This window comes from Cydia fagiglandana, chromosome Z (genome assembly GCF_963556715.1).
Source record: "Cydia fagiglandana chromosome Z, ilCydFagi1.1, whole genome shotgun sequence".
Lineage (NCBI taxonomy): Eukaryota > Metazoa > Arthropoda > Insecta > Lepidoptera > Tortricidae > Cydia > Cydia fagiglandana.
Window position 1 is genome coordinate 27,164,767 of NC_085959.1, and position 17,037 is coordinate 27,181,803.

The 17,037-nt window shown below is 38.9% G+C and overlaps 1 protein-coding gene across 1 annotated transcript in view; it reads left to right on the plus strand.

Annotated features, from left to right (window-relative positions):
- LOC134678818 (protein archease-like) overlaps positions 1 to 2,625 on the plus strand; it is a 233,500-nt gene extending 230,875 nt beyond the window's left edge. Inside the window, exons 2-4 of the mRNA XM_063537522.1 lie at positions 2 to 111; positions 1,170 to 1,194; positions 2,214 to 2,625. Of these exons, the coding sequence (XP_063393592.1) occupies positions 48 to 111; positions 1,170 to 1,194; positions 2,214 to 2,604 (480 nt within the window). The 5' untranslated portion in view covers positions 2 to 47 and the 3' untranslated portion in view covers positions 2,605 to 2,625. The remainder of the gene's footprint in view (position 1; positions 112 to 1,169; positions 1,195 to 2,213) is intronic.
- The last annotated feature ends 14,412 nt before the right edge of the window (positions 2,626 to 17,037 follow it).

Consider the following 17,037-nt stretch of genomic DNA (forward strand, 5'->3'; position numbering starts at 1 on the left):
ATTTGTATTAGTTATAAGTCAAAATCTGGTACATTTGAATAACAGTCATGGATGAAGAATTAGGAGAAGTAACGCAAGAGAATTATGATTTACCTCCAGTGAAATACGAATGTAAGTAGCAGTTTATTTTTATTTAGACAGGATTTTAATTCTCGCGATTACCTTCCAAGTGCAAAAAAAAACAGGCAGAATATGCATTTATTTACATTGCTTTGCTGCTTATTCAATTTAAGCATTAGCTACCAGCTAGGTATTAGCTAGAGATTATTTTGACATTTACTAGTCTCGCTGAAAGTTTGTCCTCAGCTCATAGTTGGAACAGGATATCAAGAATTGCAAGATGGTGCAAACCCATAGGGTTTTTTAAACATATCTGCATTCCCTAGGTGCATGACTGACGCTGCCCACCTTTTGTGGGCTTTTCTATGTTAAATCTTATTGAGTAAAATTAGTTCCAACAGCCACTAACATTAATGTCACACACATTTCATAAGATTATGTTTGTGACAGTCAGTGCCACTGTTGCCTCCACTAACGTTGCACCAAACCAATTTTTAACTCATGTTAGTTGTGTTATTAAAGTGTAGCTGATCCACTCTCTGGTGCGCCCTTAGGTGAGTCACATACCCTATCTTCTTGCTAAATACTCGAGCGCACTTTGGGCACGTCAGTACACCACCTATATAATTGTAGGAAATTGAGGCTGGCGGCCAAGCTCATCTTGTTTCCTGTCGAGCTCACTGCGGCGTGCAGCCTCAAAAACGCTAACTCGATCACGAATGAGGCGCTGCCATTCGGGCCGCTGCACTGCCTTTGGCTCCCAGTCAAAGGGTTCATCTTCGGTTAAAGTGCACAATATTCAATAAATATTTTTTTTCGTTTTTCTGTTGCAACACTGTAAAATGTAAGGTCCTTCAGAACTTTTCAAATTCTCACTTCCATCAGGTTACGTTTACCCCATTGCCATTAAAACAATATGTATGATGAGATATGTTGAATCCATAGGATGTTTGATTCATTTGGAGTGTTGTAATTTTTTTGCAACACCTTGCCTATTGAACAGTTTGTGTCCAGGGAATTGCCTAGGAAGTAGGAAGCAATTCATCTCTGGCTGTTAATGTAGCATTGTAGCAAATTCTCCTTGTTCATAACATTTCTATTGTTCACAGATTTGGACCACACTGCTGATGTACAGTAAGTACATTTGCACTTCTTACATCTACCAAATGGCTGCCTGACCATAATAATATATAGGAAAAGATCCGAGCCCCACACCCCAGCAGGGGGTAACAGGATGGAAAGAAGAAGACCAATATATTTAAAAATAAATAGAATGAAGTGTATATAATATTGAATATGCAACAAACTATTTTTATTAATTTTAAGTACTGTCAATGCTGTTCTAGTGTTCCGAGAAATGGAAAGCTAATCCAACTCATCAGAAATCCATGCCTTTGCAGTGGTACCAGATTTCTTTATGTAGAAAGTGACTTAAAAAAGGCCTATACCAGGATACATTCACTTTGTTGCAAATATATTGCAAGTTGCCTTTTGCATAATTTGATAAAATATGAAAACAATTAATCATACTATACTCCACCGTCAAGTAAATATTTTAGGTTTCTCCAACATTTTTGTGATATGCTTATTTATATTCGAGAACATCATCATCAGTAGCTGTATAGGGATTTAGGGCTATGTATGCGTTCTTACTACCAAGTTTGCGCAAAGTTAGCGTGGTCAGAGTGCCGCCATCATAGCTTTCAAAATTACCAACACATAAATGTGGCTTTCCAATAGAGGAGGGTCCTTATGCTTCATGTGCATGTGTGGTCTTTGAAGCATAAAACCCATTTTTATGGAACGGTCTTTATGCTTTTGAGGATGAGCCATTAAGGATCCTACTCTGATGGATAGCCACAAATATTTTAATGCAGTGGTATCCTTGTCGTTTTTTTTGTCCTGAACTAATAATCACAGTTTTGTATGAACTAATCTGGTAAGCCAACTTTGTCAGTAGAAAAAGACACGAAATTCAAAATGTGTACGGTACGGGAGATAGATCTTCGCGCCTGGACCTTTTTCTACTGATAAGTTATGCTGGTAGATTTTAGTAGTAAAAAGTAACATAAGCTATTTCTAAAACGATATCTACTGGTTATCGTAGGGGACTTATAATACAATGTATGGTCCTATCATTTGATTATTTTCAGATTACATGCGTGGGGCGATAGTCTGAAAGAAGCATTTGAACAGTGTGGGATGGCAATGTTCGGCTACATGACGGAACTGAACTACGTGACCATCAGAGAGGTGCACACCATCGAGGCCAATGCTGATGACATGATGGGTCTTTTGTATCATTTTCTTGACGAGCTGTTGTTTTTGTTTTCAGTTGAACCATTTTTAATCTGTAAAAAACTGGTGATCACAGAATTTAATGTGGAAGAGTTTCGGATTGTTTGCAAGTGTTACGGTGAAGAGTTTCAGATTGGCAAACATCCCCAGGGGACAGAAGTAAAAGCTATAACTTATTCTGCTATGCAAATTATTGATGAACCAAAAGATAATAAATATGAAGTATTTGTTATAATAGATATATAACTAAATAAATATTGATTGCTTCATTATTTTTAATTATACACAATTTAATTCTTATCCTTATTGACCTTATTCATGAGCATAGTCGCGTTTTAAAAAGGGTTGTGTTCTGTAGTTGGTTTGCCTCATTGAAACAATTAACCACATTTATGAAAAAAGGCGGTTTTGTAAAACGCTATCCTGGCAGCCCAGGCCCCCTATCTCGGCAACATCTTGAATTTGTGTAGTCGTCCTCTGGCGCGGGTACAAGAGAGGGCGCGCAGGTGCCATTGTTGATAAAAGCAGTGAAACGCGTCTGCACCAGTTAGTAATTAGTAATCATAATCATTTATTTAGTCGCTAACCATGGTATTACCTGATGTTCTTAAAATTAAATGAGTACTTTACTCATGGACCCTACTAAAATAGGGCGTGGCAATATGTTATACATACATATATACATACTTTTCTATTGCACTTAAAAAGTAGGTACTTATATATATGTATATATAAGTACCACCTTGAGCATCTGGTCAAGCCAATCTTATCAGTAGAAAAAGGCGCGACATACAAATTTTCTATGAGACGATATCCCTTTGCGCCTACATTTTTCAAATTTGCCGCCTTTTTCTACTGACATGATCTGCTTGACCAACTATAGTAGGTAACGCAGAAAAAAAAACAAGAAATACTTTAAAAAAAAACCGGGCAAGTGCGAGTCCGACTCGTGCACGAAGGGTTCCGTACCATTAGTGGCGGATTTGCCCTAAGGCACAGTAGGCTAGGGGGCAAGATATTATGGGCGGCAAATTGTGACAAAAAATTCGCTGTTGATAACAAGAAATAACTCAAAATGTAGTTAGTACGATGGGTGCTGTGAAAGGGGCCTGGGGCCTAGGGCGGCAAAGACTGCAAATCCGCCACTGCGTACCATAATGCAAAAAAAAAATGGTCACCCATCCAAGTACTGACCACTCCCGACGTTGCTTAACTTTGGTCAAAAATCACGTTTGTTGTATGGGAGCCCCAGTTAAATCTTTATTTTATTCTGTTTTTAGTATTTGTTGTTATAGCGGCAACAGAAATACATCATCTGTGAAAATTTCAACTGTCTAGCTATCACGGTTCGTGAGATACAGCCTGGTGACAGACGGACGGACGGACAGCGAAGTCTTAGTAATAGGGTCCCGTTTTACCCTTTGGGTACGGAACCCTAATAACTATTTATAGGTAGGCAGGTACTCGGCGACTTCCAAATTGCCAAGTGTCGCAAATATACCTATGCATTTTTGAAAACTAATTATGTAATTGCGGCACTTGCGATTAAAACTTTCGGTCCTTGGTCGTCAGACACCAAAAAACTAGTAAAATTAATTTCTACCAAACTAGTCTGGGTGTCTGGCGAGTGGCGACCTACGAGCAAAAACTCGGCTTCGCTGTGTAGAGGTAACGCGGCTAGTGTCGGGAACAGCCTTGGGCTAATTTAGGTTTAGACTTACGAATCTTATGATCATTTGTTTCATCTCTGTTTTAATAAATACACAATACTCTGTGTAGTCGACAAATTCAAAATGGTGAAAAACAGAGATAATACTCCTAAAAGAGAGAAGTATTACCTAAAAAAATACGTGCGGTACCTGGTACCTCATAGTCATTGGATTCGGAATATAGGTAAGGTATATCCTATGAAAAAGAACAATACTTGCTCATTGCTAAATTAGGTATATTCTTTGAAAGTTTTATAGTGACTAACAAAAAACGCTAAGAGATCTTCGTACTCTATGGATGATGCTGTATTAAGGGTGTCACATGCGCGTTTTTGACTTATACAACCTGATGAATATTTTTCACCACACCAGCTCGGAAAGGCTTACTTTGCACTTCAAAAACTGATAGCAAAGTTGCATTTGATTCACATGTGAGGCAAACTAATGAAATGCAAATTTTGAGTTGTTTTCTTATGTTGCTGGTAGAATTGGCTTTTATATGATGATTTTGGATGATAAATATTTAATAACATTCATTTGGATTTGATTTTGTTTAATATTTCAGTTTCACATTTAATATTTACTAGAGATGCCCCGAATAGTGAATTTGGCCGAATACCGAATATTCGGCCCCTCTCTCGGCCGAATACCGAATATTCGGCATGACATGCGAACATTTTGAGTCACAATTAGTATGACAACTGTTCGCCAACAAAGCACAACGTTTGCTAAGTTTTTTAGGTTGAAGAGAATATTAATTCTGTTACATTCATTAGAATGTAGTTAGAATCAATCAAATCAGACCCATGATAAAACTATCAACAAATGCTCAAAAACGTGCCTTCGTATTTAACTACTTTCCAAGAATACATTTTAAATATTAATACACCGTGTTTTTTTTTGTTTTCCGTTAATTTCAAGGGTGCATTCCTGAGCTTAAATCAAGTAACTTTCTCAAAGACACCGATATTCTAATTAACTCCATTTCGGAGATAATCGATATTTTATTTTTTTCCTATAAGGCCTCTACAAGCGTGTACACTTGCCTTAGGGCTGGTTTACATATTGATTAGTGTTTAGAATGAGTTCATACATTTGCTACTAAACTTAAGTACAATCTCGGTCGATCGATGTTCGAAATGACATTGATATGTCACAGATTTCAATTGTTTGGTTGAGTTAAATGTAATGCCCGTCTTACAACAACGCTACATGCTACATTTAATTATTTTTTTAAATTTTTTTTAAAGCTAATAGAATATTTTTTTTTTAAATTAACTATGCTATTTAGTTCTCTTAAACGTACTTAACCATACCCCGAAGTTAACGGAATTCAATAAAAACACGGTGTATAAGTACCTAGTTTTTGGTTATTTTTTGTGTGATTTTAGTTTTTAGGTAGGTGCGACAGATATTCGGTATTCGGCCGAATAGTAAGCAACATTCGGCCGAATACCGAATATTCGGCAAAGTGGCCGAATACCGAATAGTTGCCGAATATTCGTAATATTTACTTCGGGTTGGTGTGGTGAAAAATTTAATGTTTGTTTAACCCTCGTGCTTTGGAACCCTCGCAACGCTCAAGATTAATTTTTTCAACCCACTCGCTACGCTCGTGGTTCAATTTTGGAATCTTCCGCTTGCTCGGGTATCAATACTAACTAGCCCGAGCGGTTTTAAACAACAACTTTACCCCCTTGTAAAACAAATAACTAATGTAAGTTGGCAGCAGTACACTTAGTTTTTACAACCTGACCAGTAATATAATCCTTGTCAAGAAGGCGCTGTTATTCTCATGTATAGGCTGACAGTTCACTATAGCAGTGGACAGACACTTCTCCTGTCGGGCATACTCGGCTCAGCATTGTACAGTAGTGTCCGACCGAAGGTTCGGTTTCGGTTTCGGCCAGTTTCGGCCAAAAAATCATGTTTCGGCTGTAGTTTCGGTTTCGGCCAAAAAACGGCCGAACCTTTCGGCCGGGCCGAAACTTACCAAATGGTACTTCGGAATAAGACCAAAAGTTGGGGAATAAGTACTTAGGACAACAATATTAATACCTACATATTAGTTATACTGATTCATGTATAGGTACAGAAATTAATTGGTTTATTATAAAACACAATTCCACTAATGAGGGCGCCACTGGACGGTCGACGCAGTCTTAAGAGGCTTTCAATACCTATAACGCGCACACTGTCTAATTGTTTCGGAGTGAATGAGTGATTTTACCTCAATTTACTATTGGTTTGTGTTCCACATGTCCTCTACTTCAGCTTAGCCTTTGGCCTTCCTGCGCCATGCTCGGCCCGCGGTCTCGCTTTTTAATACAATGGACATTGGTTGGAATCTCTGCTCAACTACTTATCCTGAAGCCTGAAGCACGGCTTTGACTTCGCATGAAAGTTCGCCTCACTGGGGCACTTCGGACTTTAAGGCCCAGGTGAAGATTGGTACCCGGCCTTGCGATATTGTCAACAAAAAATTTCGCGCTCGCTTTTTTGGTTGGTTTTTTGGTTAACCCTGTATCTACATATTAACTTGACCTGAGAGTTAGACCAAGAAAATTCTGCAATGATTTTGATAGCATACGCAGTGCAACTAGTGCAAATGTAATTTATACGTCATAATTTCATAGAAGTTTTGACGTTTAAAATAACACTTGCACTGCTTGTGTTATCAAAATTGTTGCAGAATTATCTTGGTCTAACTCTAGTAATTTTCTTAAAAAACTGCTTAAGTAACATCAATTTCAAGGATATTGGGTGGAGACAGCCCCATAACATGTGTATAAAAGGGATTTTATGTCATTTTTCCAACGATTTTAACAAGTCTACAAAAGTTTCGGTTTCGGTTTCGGTTTCGGCCGAAACTAGAGCCAAAGCCGAACATTCGGTTTCGGTTTCGGTTTCGGCAAAAAAACATGTTTCGGTCGGACACTATTGTACAGTCGACGTCAAAGAGAAATTTACAGCCAAAGTAGAGTCTGGCTAGCCAAATTTTGTTGACTGATATTTCCTTGTGGTATCACCAATTGTCTATGATTTTTAAAAAAGCTAAAAGTCTGTTGTCAATTTATGTCATCCATTCAAATTGTTCGCGGTATATAAGCGGTTTATTTGAAAGAATATTAATAATGACTATACCGAGTGAGGTCCGGAACCTATTATTTAAACTCGCAAACAATTACGGTAATGTACGCAGTCGCCAAGAAGCGTTATATAAAGAAAAACTGCAATGTTTACAAGTCGTAAGCAATTTAGTAGGTTGGTGCTCTAATATTTTGATACTTTAAGTAGGTACTAGTTCTAAAATTTGCCTATAAGTTTGATTAAGTACGTAAATTTATTAATGCCTGAATCTCACAAACAGGACAAGTGTGTAAAGAAACGGTTAAATTAGAAATTCTGGAAAATATCAACAAAATCAAAACATTGGAACGTAAGGAGTTATTTACTGAAAACCAATATTTAGAAGAAATCTGTGGAGTGACTGGTCAGTAGTTAAAGTTGATATAAAAATATAAAATAAACGTTAACGTTTCGAAACATGTCCAATGTCCATGCAGTGTGGCTGTTAACGAGAATGCAGTTAGCATTCTCGTTGACAGGGAAGTTTTGGGGTTATACTGAGCATTTTTTACTATGGGACCAACCCAGGCATTGCGAAAAAAAATTTGGCTGTTTCATAATTCATTTGATTATTGGTACAAGAACCAGGTGAATGTCGTAAGATGGGCAGATGCATTATCGGAGGAGTACAGATTGAAGTGTGGAGTGAGGCAGGGTGGATTATCATCTCCTCGACTCTTCAATCTGTATCTCAGCAGCACCAGGGTTGGCTGTTGTGTGGCAGGTAAAATGGTGAACAATATTAGCTATGCCGACGATATGGTGCTGTTGGGGCCCTCTGCGTGTGCAGTTAATAGGCTGCTTGGCAAATGTGAGAGGTACGCGGTGGCTCATGGACTTAAGTACAACACGACGAAGAGTGAGGTACTCGTATTTCAGTCGCGCGGTTTTAAAGTGGATAGGGTCCCGAATATTATGTTGAATGGAGTACCACTAAAAAGAACCGCTAAATTTAAGTACTTGGGTCACTGGGTCACGGAGTGTCTCTCGGATGACCTGGACATTGAGAGGGAGCGTAGGGCGCTGGCCGTTCGGGGGAATATGTTGGCCCGCAGGTTTGCGCGATGCAGTAATGAAGTTAAAATTACTTTGTTTAAGGCATTTTGCCAGTCTTTTTATTCGTGCTGCCTGTGGGTGAACTATACTCAGCGGGCAGTCAGTGCCTTAAGGGTGCAATATAATAACACGCTCAGGATGCTGTTGGGACTGCCCAGGTGCTGCAGCGCATCGGGCATGTTTGCGGAAATGCGAGTAGACGGCTTCCATGCCATTGTTCGAAAGCGGGTCGCCTCCATCATGCGCCGTGTGCGTGGGAGTAACAACGGCATTCTGAGTGTGATCGCTAGCAGTTTGGACTCCCCCATAGCGAGACACTGGAATAGTTTGCATGTAAATAATTGACTGAATTTTAACTATTATTATTATTTATTTTGTGTTTGTAATTCCAAAATGTACCTTTTATTTTTATTTTTTGTGTAAGACTGAATACTTCAATTTTTAATTTTATTATTTTAATCATTTTTAAGTGTACCTATTTATTGTTTTATTATTGTGTACGTAATTTTAATTATTTTAATTTAATATGGATCATCTGTTATCTGCAATAAAGAATTGAATATGAATATGAATATGAATAATACTCGTATACATTTTGGCTGGTCCATTTTCTATGAGAGGGTAAGTTGCTCAGTATTAATCCTAAATGGTTAGTTAAATGTGTAAATATTCATCTTAGTCAAAATTATTAATTGTAACTTAGACCCACTTGCACCATCCCACTAACTCGGAGTTAAGCGGTTAAACCGTTAACCTAGTGTCAAATTGTACTGAAAACCATGGCTCTCCAGGTTTAACCGGTTAATCCCGGGTTAGTGGAATGGTGCAAGTGGACCTTAGTAGTTTTAAATACCTATTCGCCGTCTGTCTTTTCTGTAAGCAAACCAAGCAAGCAAGAAAAATGCAAATGTAGTAAGACAAGTAAGTTGAACTTGACCTTGAGTTGAAATTTGGCATAGTATGTACTCGTACTTATTTAAATTTTTTGGTGATGGATTAATATTATGGTATTATCGAACTAGGTCTTATTTACACTACATTTCATTTTTCGCCTTGTGACAATGGTATATGGTGAGAAAGTGTAAGCATATGTGTTTATCGTTGACTGTACTTTACATAGTTGTAGAAATGATGTGAGCTGTCTTTGAGTGCACGTCTACGTATATTCAACTTACTTATATCCTTTAGGTACCTTACGTGTGCACAGAAAATCAAAAATATTTTCTAGTATCAAAACTATAATTCCTACTACACAAAGTGTGACCAGCCCAAGATTTTTTGAATTTCCCGCCAAACATTTGGGTAAAATTTCAGTAGCCAGACTCTAACAACAAAATGTTTACACGACCTAAATGCTATGACAATAAAGTCGTGTAAATAATTTTTTGTAACGTTAGTCGTAAAGATCTCTTTGACGTCGACTGTACAATGCCACAGAATAAATAATAGAATATTAAATTCTGTGGTATGTGCAATGTGAGCCGAACGGAGCCGAGTTTGCCCGAAGTCAGGAGTGTCTCCCCACTGGCATTGCTCCTAGCAATTATTAGGGTTGGCACCATTTGACGTCCTTTTGCGTGCATGACCACAGATAAGATAAAGACTTCAATTTTGACAACCCTATATAGCCGAAAGGGATAGTGCCATACATTAGAAAGAGATAGCATGATTCGTCCCTGAATCATTGTCAAACTTCCGTTTTGTAGGAAGTGTCCTTTCTGTACGGCAGCGCAGAATAAATAATAGTACTAAGTACAGAAGACTCACTCTCTAACAAAACGCGTCTGTTACGATCAGCACAGATATGGGCGCTAGGTGGTGACAGCGCCACGCGCGGCTTATGGCAAACCCCAAAATTGGGGCCGAACGGATGAACTTTTAGCTACCTGTAGCAAAGCGACGAAATCGCGGAGTGAGACACGCCTGACGGCAGTGCTATTATTTTAATTTTTAACAAGCAGAAACGTCTGCGAACGATGCTATAAAGTATTGAGTTCAAGTCTCACCCAAGACAGTAATTTTTCCACTTTTAAATTTATTCGAAGCTTAATAGCACCGTTCGCAGACGTTTCTGCTTGTTAAAAATTAAAATTAGTTTGGGTAGCACATCGTAACTGGTGAATTTCCAATATGACTTGGAGCGCTGGAGTATCGATCCAGAGGCCGTGAGTTCAAGTCTCATCCAAGACAGTAATTTTTCCACTTTTAAATGTATTCGAGTGCTATTATTTACCTATGGGTCATTCCACCGTTTCGGGTGTTACACTTGAACTCATAAAATAATTTTTAAGAAAAAAAAACCGACTTCTATGGGGCCCGGTGAAAGATTATGGTAGATGGTGCACTATGTAGAAAAGGAGGTAAAACCAGTACCTACTTTCTAGTAGCATTTCGTTTCCGTAAGGGTCGTAGTTATCTAGCCTAACCTAACCCACTTCTCTGATAGCAGTTCGGTTCTGTGAGGATCGCAGTTCGAACCTAATCAAACCCACTTTTCTAGTAGCATTTCGTTTCTGTAAGACTCGCAGTTCTAACCAAACCTAACCCACTTTTGTTCGGTTCTGTGAGGATCGCAGTTCAAACCTAACCTAACCCACTTAACGGCGCATGCGGTGCGGTGTACGAGAGTTTGAGCGGGAGGGGTTTGGCATCATCATACCCACATTTTATGGTAGGTAATCATAGTGGTTTATTTAGTTTAGGTATCATAGTGGTTTTCCGGGTCTCTGAGTCAGAGTCCGGGTCCGAGTCCCGGCCCAAGTCCGGGTCCGGGTCCGAGTCCGGGTCCGAGTCCGAGTCCGAGTCCGAGTCCGGGTCCGAACCGGATCCGGGTATGAGTCCGGGTCCTAGTCCAAGTCAAAATCGAAATTCGAAATCACCAAACATGTACTATGCGTCGTTGAAGAGTTCTGTTCTGATCATCATCAGCAGTTCCACTTCATCAAATGCGACAGTTTTTAATGTAAATGCTTGATTTTATGATGAAAATACAAAAAATTCTATACGTATCCCTTTAAGATTTGAGGAGTTCCCTCGATTCCTTATGGATCCCATCATCAGAACTAGAGCTTGACAGAAATGTGGCTTAAAAACTTAACTTGCTTAACAAACATAACGAAGAGGACAAATCGCCAAACGTGAACTATGCGTCGTTGAAGAGTTCCGTTCTGATCATCATCAGCAGTTCCACTTCATCAAATGCGACAGTTTTTAATGAAAATGCTTGATTTTCTGATGAAAATACAAAAATCTCTATACGCATGCCTTTAAAATTTGAGGAGTTCCCTCGATTTCTCATGGATCCCATCATCAGAACTCAAGCTTGATAAAATTGTGGCTTGAAAACTTAACTTTGTTAACAAACATAACGAAGAGGACAAATCGCCAAAGGTGAACTATGCGTCGTTGAAGAGTTCCGTTCTGATCATCATCAGCAGTTCCACTTCATCAAATGTCACGTTTTTGAATGTATATGCTTGATTTGTTGATAAAAACACAAAAATCACCATATGTATGCCTTTAATATTTGAGGAGTTCCGTCGATTCCTCATGGATCCCATCATCAGAACTGGATTTTGACAAAAACGGGACCAATCTGTATGCATATACATACAATCAAAAAAATATTTTTCAAAATCGGTCCAGTAATGACGGAGATATGGAGTAACAAACATAAAAAAAAAAACATACAACCGAATTCATAACCTCCTCCTTTGGGATTTGGAAGTCGGTTAATAAGGTTTTATTCGATATTGTAACAGGAACTACAATAGGAGGTTATAACTATTGATTCATCTACTACTTTGATAATATTTTCTTTTCCTGTACACACATAATTAAAGTATAAAACCAATAACGAGAGAATCACTAAAAAGTAGCTGTTGCGGGCGTTACGCGAATTAGCCTATTATACCTTCTGACCATCAGTACCAAAATGCATAATTTAGCGAATTTTGTCAAGCAAGCTCCAGTTTTATTTAAGTATGTCAAGTAATAATAGTTAGTATAGTCTACTGAAACACTGAAGTAACACTTAGTATCACTTTTTAACCGACTTCCAAATCCCAAAGGAGGAGGTTATCAATTCGGTTGTATGTTTTTTATTTTTATTTTTTTTATTTTTTATGTTTGTTACTCCATATCTCCGTCATTACTGGACCGATTTTGAAAATTATTTTTTTGATTGTATGTATATGCATACAGATTGGTCCCGTTTTTGTCAAAATCCAGTTCTGATGATGGGATCCATGAGGAATCGACGGAACTCCTCAAATCTTAAAGGCATACATATGGTGATTTTTGTGTTTTTATCAACAAATCAAGCATATACATTCAAAAACCTGACATTTGATGAAGTGGAACTGCTGATGATGATCAGAACGGAACTCTTCAACGACGCATAGTTCACCTTTGGCGATTTGTCCTCTTCGTTATGTTTGTTAAGCAAGTTAAGTTTTTAAGCCACAATTTTATCAAGCTTGAGTTCTGATGATGGGATCCATGAGAAATCGAGGGAACTCCTCAAATTTTAAAGGCATGCGTATAGAGATTTTTGTATTTTCATCAGAAAATCAAGCATTTTCATTAAAAACTGTCGCATTTGATGAAGTGGAACTGCTGATGATGATCAGAACGGAACTCTTCAACGACGCATAGTTCACGTTTGGCGATTTGTCCTTTTCGTTATGTTTGTTAAGCAAGTTTAGTTTTTAAGCCAAATTTCTGTCAAGCTCGAGTTCTGATGATGGGATCCATAAGGAATCGAGGGAACTCCTCAAATCTTAAAGGCATACGTATAGAATTTTTTGTATTTTCATCATATAATCAAGCATTTACATTAAAAACTGTCGCATTTGATGAAGTGGAACTGCTGATGATGATCAGAATAGAACTCTTCAACGACGCATAGTACATGTTTGGTGATTTCGAATTTCGATTTTGACTTGGACTGGGACCCGGACTCATACCCGGATCCGGTTCGGACCCGGACTCGGACTCGGACTCGGACCCGGACTCGGACCCGGACTCGGACCCGGACTCGGACCCGGACTCGGACCCGGACTTGGACCGGGACTCGGACCCGGACTCTGACTCAGAGACCCGGACCTTGACCCGGAAAACCACTATGATACCTAAACTAAATAAACCACTATGATTACCTACCATAAAATGTGGGTATGATGATGCCAAACCCCTCCCGCTCAAACTCCCGTACACCGCACCGCATGCGCCGTTAAGTGGGTTAGGTTAGGTTTGAACTGCGATCCTCACAGAACCGAACAAAAGTGGGTTAGGTTTGGTTAGAACTGCGAGTCTTACAGAAACGAAATGCTACTAGAAAAGTGGGTTTGATTAGGTTCGAACTGCGATCCTCACGGAACCGAACTGCTATCAGAGAAGTGGGTTAGGTTAGGCTAGATAACTACGACCCTTACGGAAACGAAATGCTACTAGAAAGTAGGTACTGGTTTTACCTCCTTTTCTACATAGTGCACCATCTACCATAATCTTTCACCGGGCCCCATAGAAGTCGGTTTTTTTTTCTTAAAAATTATTATTTAATTTTAATAAATTAAATTACCTGTTCCGGGTGTTACTCATGGTTCGTTTCGGGTGTTACGAGTACGAAATGAAGACAGATTTATACGAAATTATGGCTCATTTTATTGAAATTATTGTCTTTTTAATAAATTCGATTAAAAATATAAGTAATAAATGCTGAATTATTATAAAATACATTATCTTAACAATAAAAACTGTTTTTCGAAGATATCACAATTTATTATTCTTTCGATGCGAATATTTCCGAAAATATTCACTTAATCAAACAAGACCGAAGTGATCCCATAAGTGTTCCGTAAACAAAGTTTTGTACGGAACACTAAAAATGGTTGATGGTGACCAGAGCTCGGATAGGGTGAGCTATTTGCCTTATATATGACATAAGACATGTCAAATTATAAGGCAAATAGCTCACCCTATCCGAGCTCTGATGGTGACACCTATTCATTTTGAAAGATCTATCCAACGACACCACATCACAGGATTAAATGAGAATAATTTTTTTTTTGTACAGGAGCTACCATAAAAAAACATTTTTTTTTCGAGTTTTTATCTACTGACATGAAACTTTGGTATGCTTTCTATGGAAATAAGTTAGTGTTGACTTCTTAAACCAGTTTTCATTTTTGAACCCTTGGTAGCGTTTGTTATGGAATGACCCCTATTCTGTTGATGTTCTCATGACTTAAGCCCAAGGCCTGTTCACTTCCTAAGAAAGTTATGTCCCCAAATAATTGCGCATGTGTGCGCCTGAAGCTAATATGTGTGCGTTGGCCTCCGAGCAAAAGCTGCGAGTAATAAAAATAAAAACATTTTTCTACAGCAACATTGCTCCCAACTCTGATTTAAGTTATCACGAGTTTTATACATAATTAATCATAAAACGGGACTTAAAACGCTTAAAACTTAATTACACGCGATTAAGTTTTATAATGAATATTTGCTTCCAACTGTCTTTATCAATGTTCATAAAATATATGGAAGGTAGTTACGTCTACCCACCAAAATAAAAAAAATATATTTGTCAATGACTCTGTCCAACTGCTGTGGTTAAAGTTCATAACGAAAATTTAAATAATAAATACAACGTAGCGGTACAACCACTTAAGACTGTAAGTCTGTACCTACATAGATTACAGCAATGCACATAGCAAATGTGCTAAATGCGGAGCAACGGCTGTTGAAGCAGCCAGAGTACTTCTATTTTCTGCTCCGAGGGATAAAAGGTAACTAAGGCACTGCGGTCCCACCGCGAACTAGTAAGCTATGAGCTATCGGCTATAAACACGAACAAAAGATAAGCACTCCCGTGTAAATAAAAGAGACACGGCGATATTTCTAGCTTACCGCTGGGCGAGTAACTATAAATATCGCCGTGTCTCTTTTATTTACACGGGAGTGCTTATCTTTTGTTCGTGTTTATAGCCGATAGCTCATAGCTTACTAGCTCGCGGTGGGACCAGTGCCTAATTGCCTATCGAACCTAACTTAACCCAACCTGAAATTGCGGTTGTACATGATCTTATTTGTTAAGCGAGCCGCCCTCCTCTTTAGACATGGGGATATTGGGGATACCTGTGTGTATTTTTTTAACCTATACCAGAATTATGTCTGTGTACTGGAAACTGCGGACATTAAATATACAGAAAGCATTTTATTCGTCATCATAAAATCTAGCAAAGTAAGCATAGTTACCTACGTAGATACTCGTACTCGACCATTTTGTAAGATAAACGACGGTCCGCAAGATAAACGAAAGTCCAACTACCCGCGCTGCGATCATTTAATCATTTTTTCACCATCTTTTTGCAGTAGGATATTACTAAACATGTATATGTTTAGAAGCTGCATGAATTGCGCTTTATTATAGTATTTTTTGTATGATACTTTTGGCCACTATACAAAAGTTATTAGCTCTCAAAGCAAAAACCTCCATCCCAAATTTTTATCTTTTTACGTTTTTCTTCCTAAATTACTATGAAACTGAAAAAAACAAATATCAGCAATGAGTTCCACGTCTTCGGTTTATACGAAAATGATACCAAACTTGCCCTAGTAGCCACCAAGACCAGAACAGATTTTTTTGAATGATGACGGGTGGCGGCCATCTTTGTACTCCGCCCTCCTCGACTAGACGCACGCTTCTTCTCGCCTCCGAGGCTAGAAATGCTTAGAATTACTCAGAGATCATATGTGATGAAGCTCATAGCTTAATAAAAAAAATTTGGGTCATATATGGCAGCGATCCGTAACTGACTCCAGTATTATTGGATAAAAATAAAAAAGAGCGTGGGAAAAGAAACTGCTAAAAATTCGCCGGAGAGCGTCATATTTCTTAAGTATTGGTAATAATTGTTGCAATGATCATTCCTCCATTGTTTGTTGGAGTGTTGGGTGATTTCTGGTCCCAAAAACAGCGATGTCCTTTATAAATTTCATACGTCACACGGCAGTCCGCAACGTAAGACGACAAGCCACACACAGGTTTCCCCAACTACATACATCCTCCCAAAAAACAAAATTATTATACCGAACATTCTCCTCAAGCCCCCTCCAGACTATGTGCGTGAATCGCGGCGCGACGTCGCGGAGCGAACATATCGCGAAGTTGACGTAAGACTCCACACTCGCACACTTCACGGCGATTTCGCAGTTTGGTTTGCGGCAATATGGCGGAAAAGCATCAGCTGATCGAGTTTAACTGTTAAGTAGCTAACACACTATCGCACCGCACCAAGGTCATTGTGGGACACACCCATAAGTAAGAGGGAGAAAGAGATATCGCTTTCTCCCTTTTACTTATGGGTGCGTCCCACAATGACCTTGGTGCGGTGCGGTAGTGTGTTAGCTACTTTAGTTATCTATGGCATCATACGTGATTTAGCTGTTTTTCCATTTTGTTTTATTGTAAAACCGTAAAATATAGCTGCTTAATATAATATATTCATATTTATCTTGCCACAGAGGAGCCAAAATATTGTGTAACGTGGAGTCTTGCAAGTTCGCGCTTCGCGTCTCCTTTAGCCCCCTCCAGACTATGCGCGTGAATCGCGGGCGAAGCCGCGAACGCGAGTGTGGAGTCTAGTTCGCTGATATGCGAAATCGACTCCAGACTCGCGTTCGCGGCTTCGCGCCGCGATTCGCGCACGAGTGTGGAGCGGGCTTTTGACGCGGGCCGAAATACCGACAAAAAACGGAGAACAAGGCGCGAAGGCGTGAACAA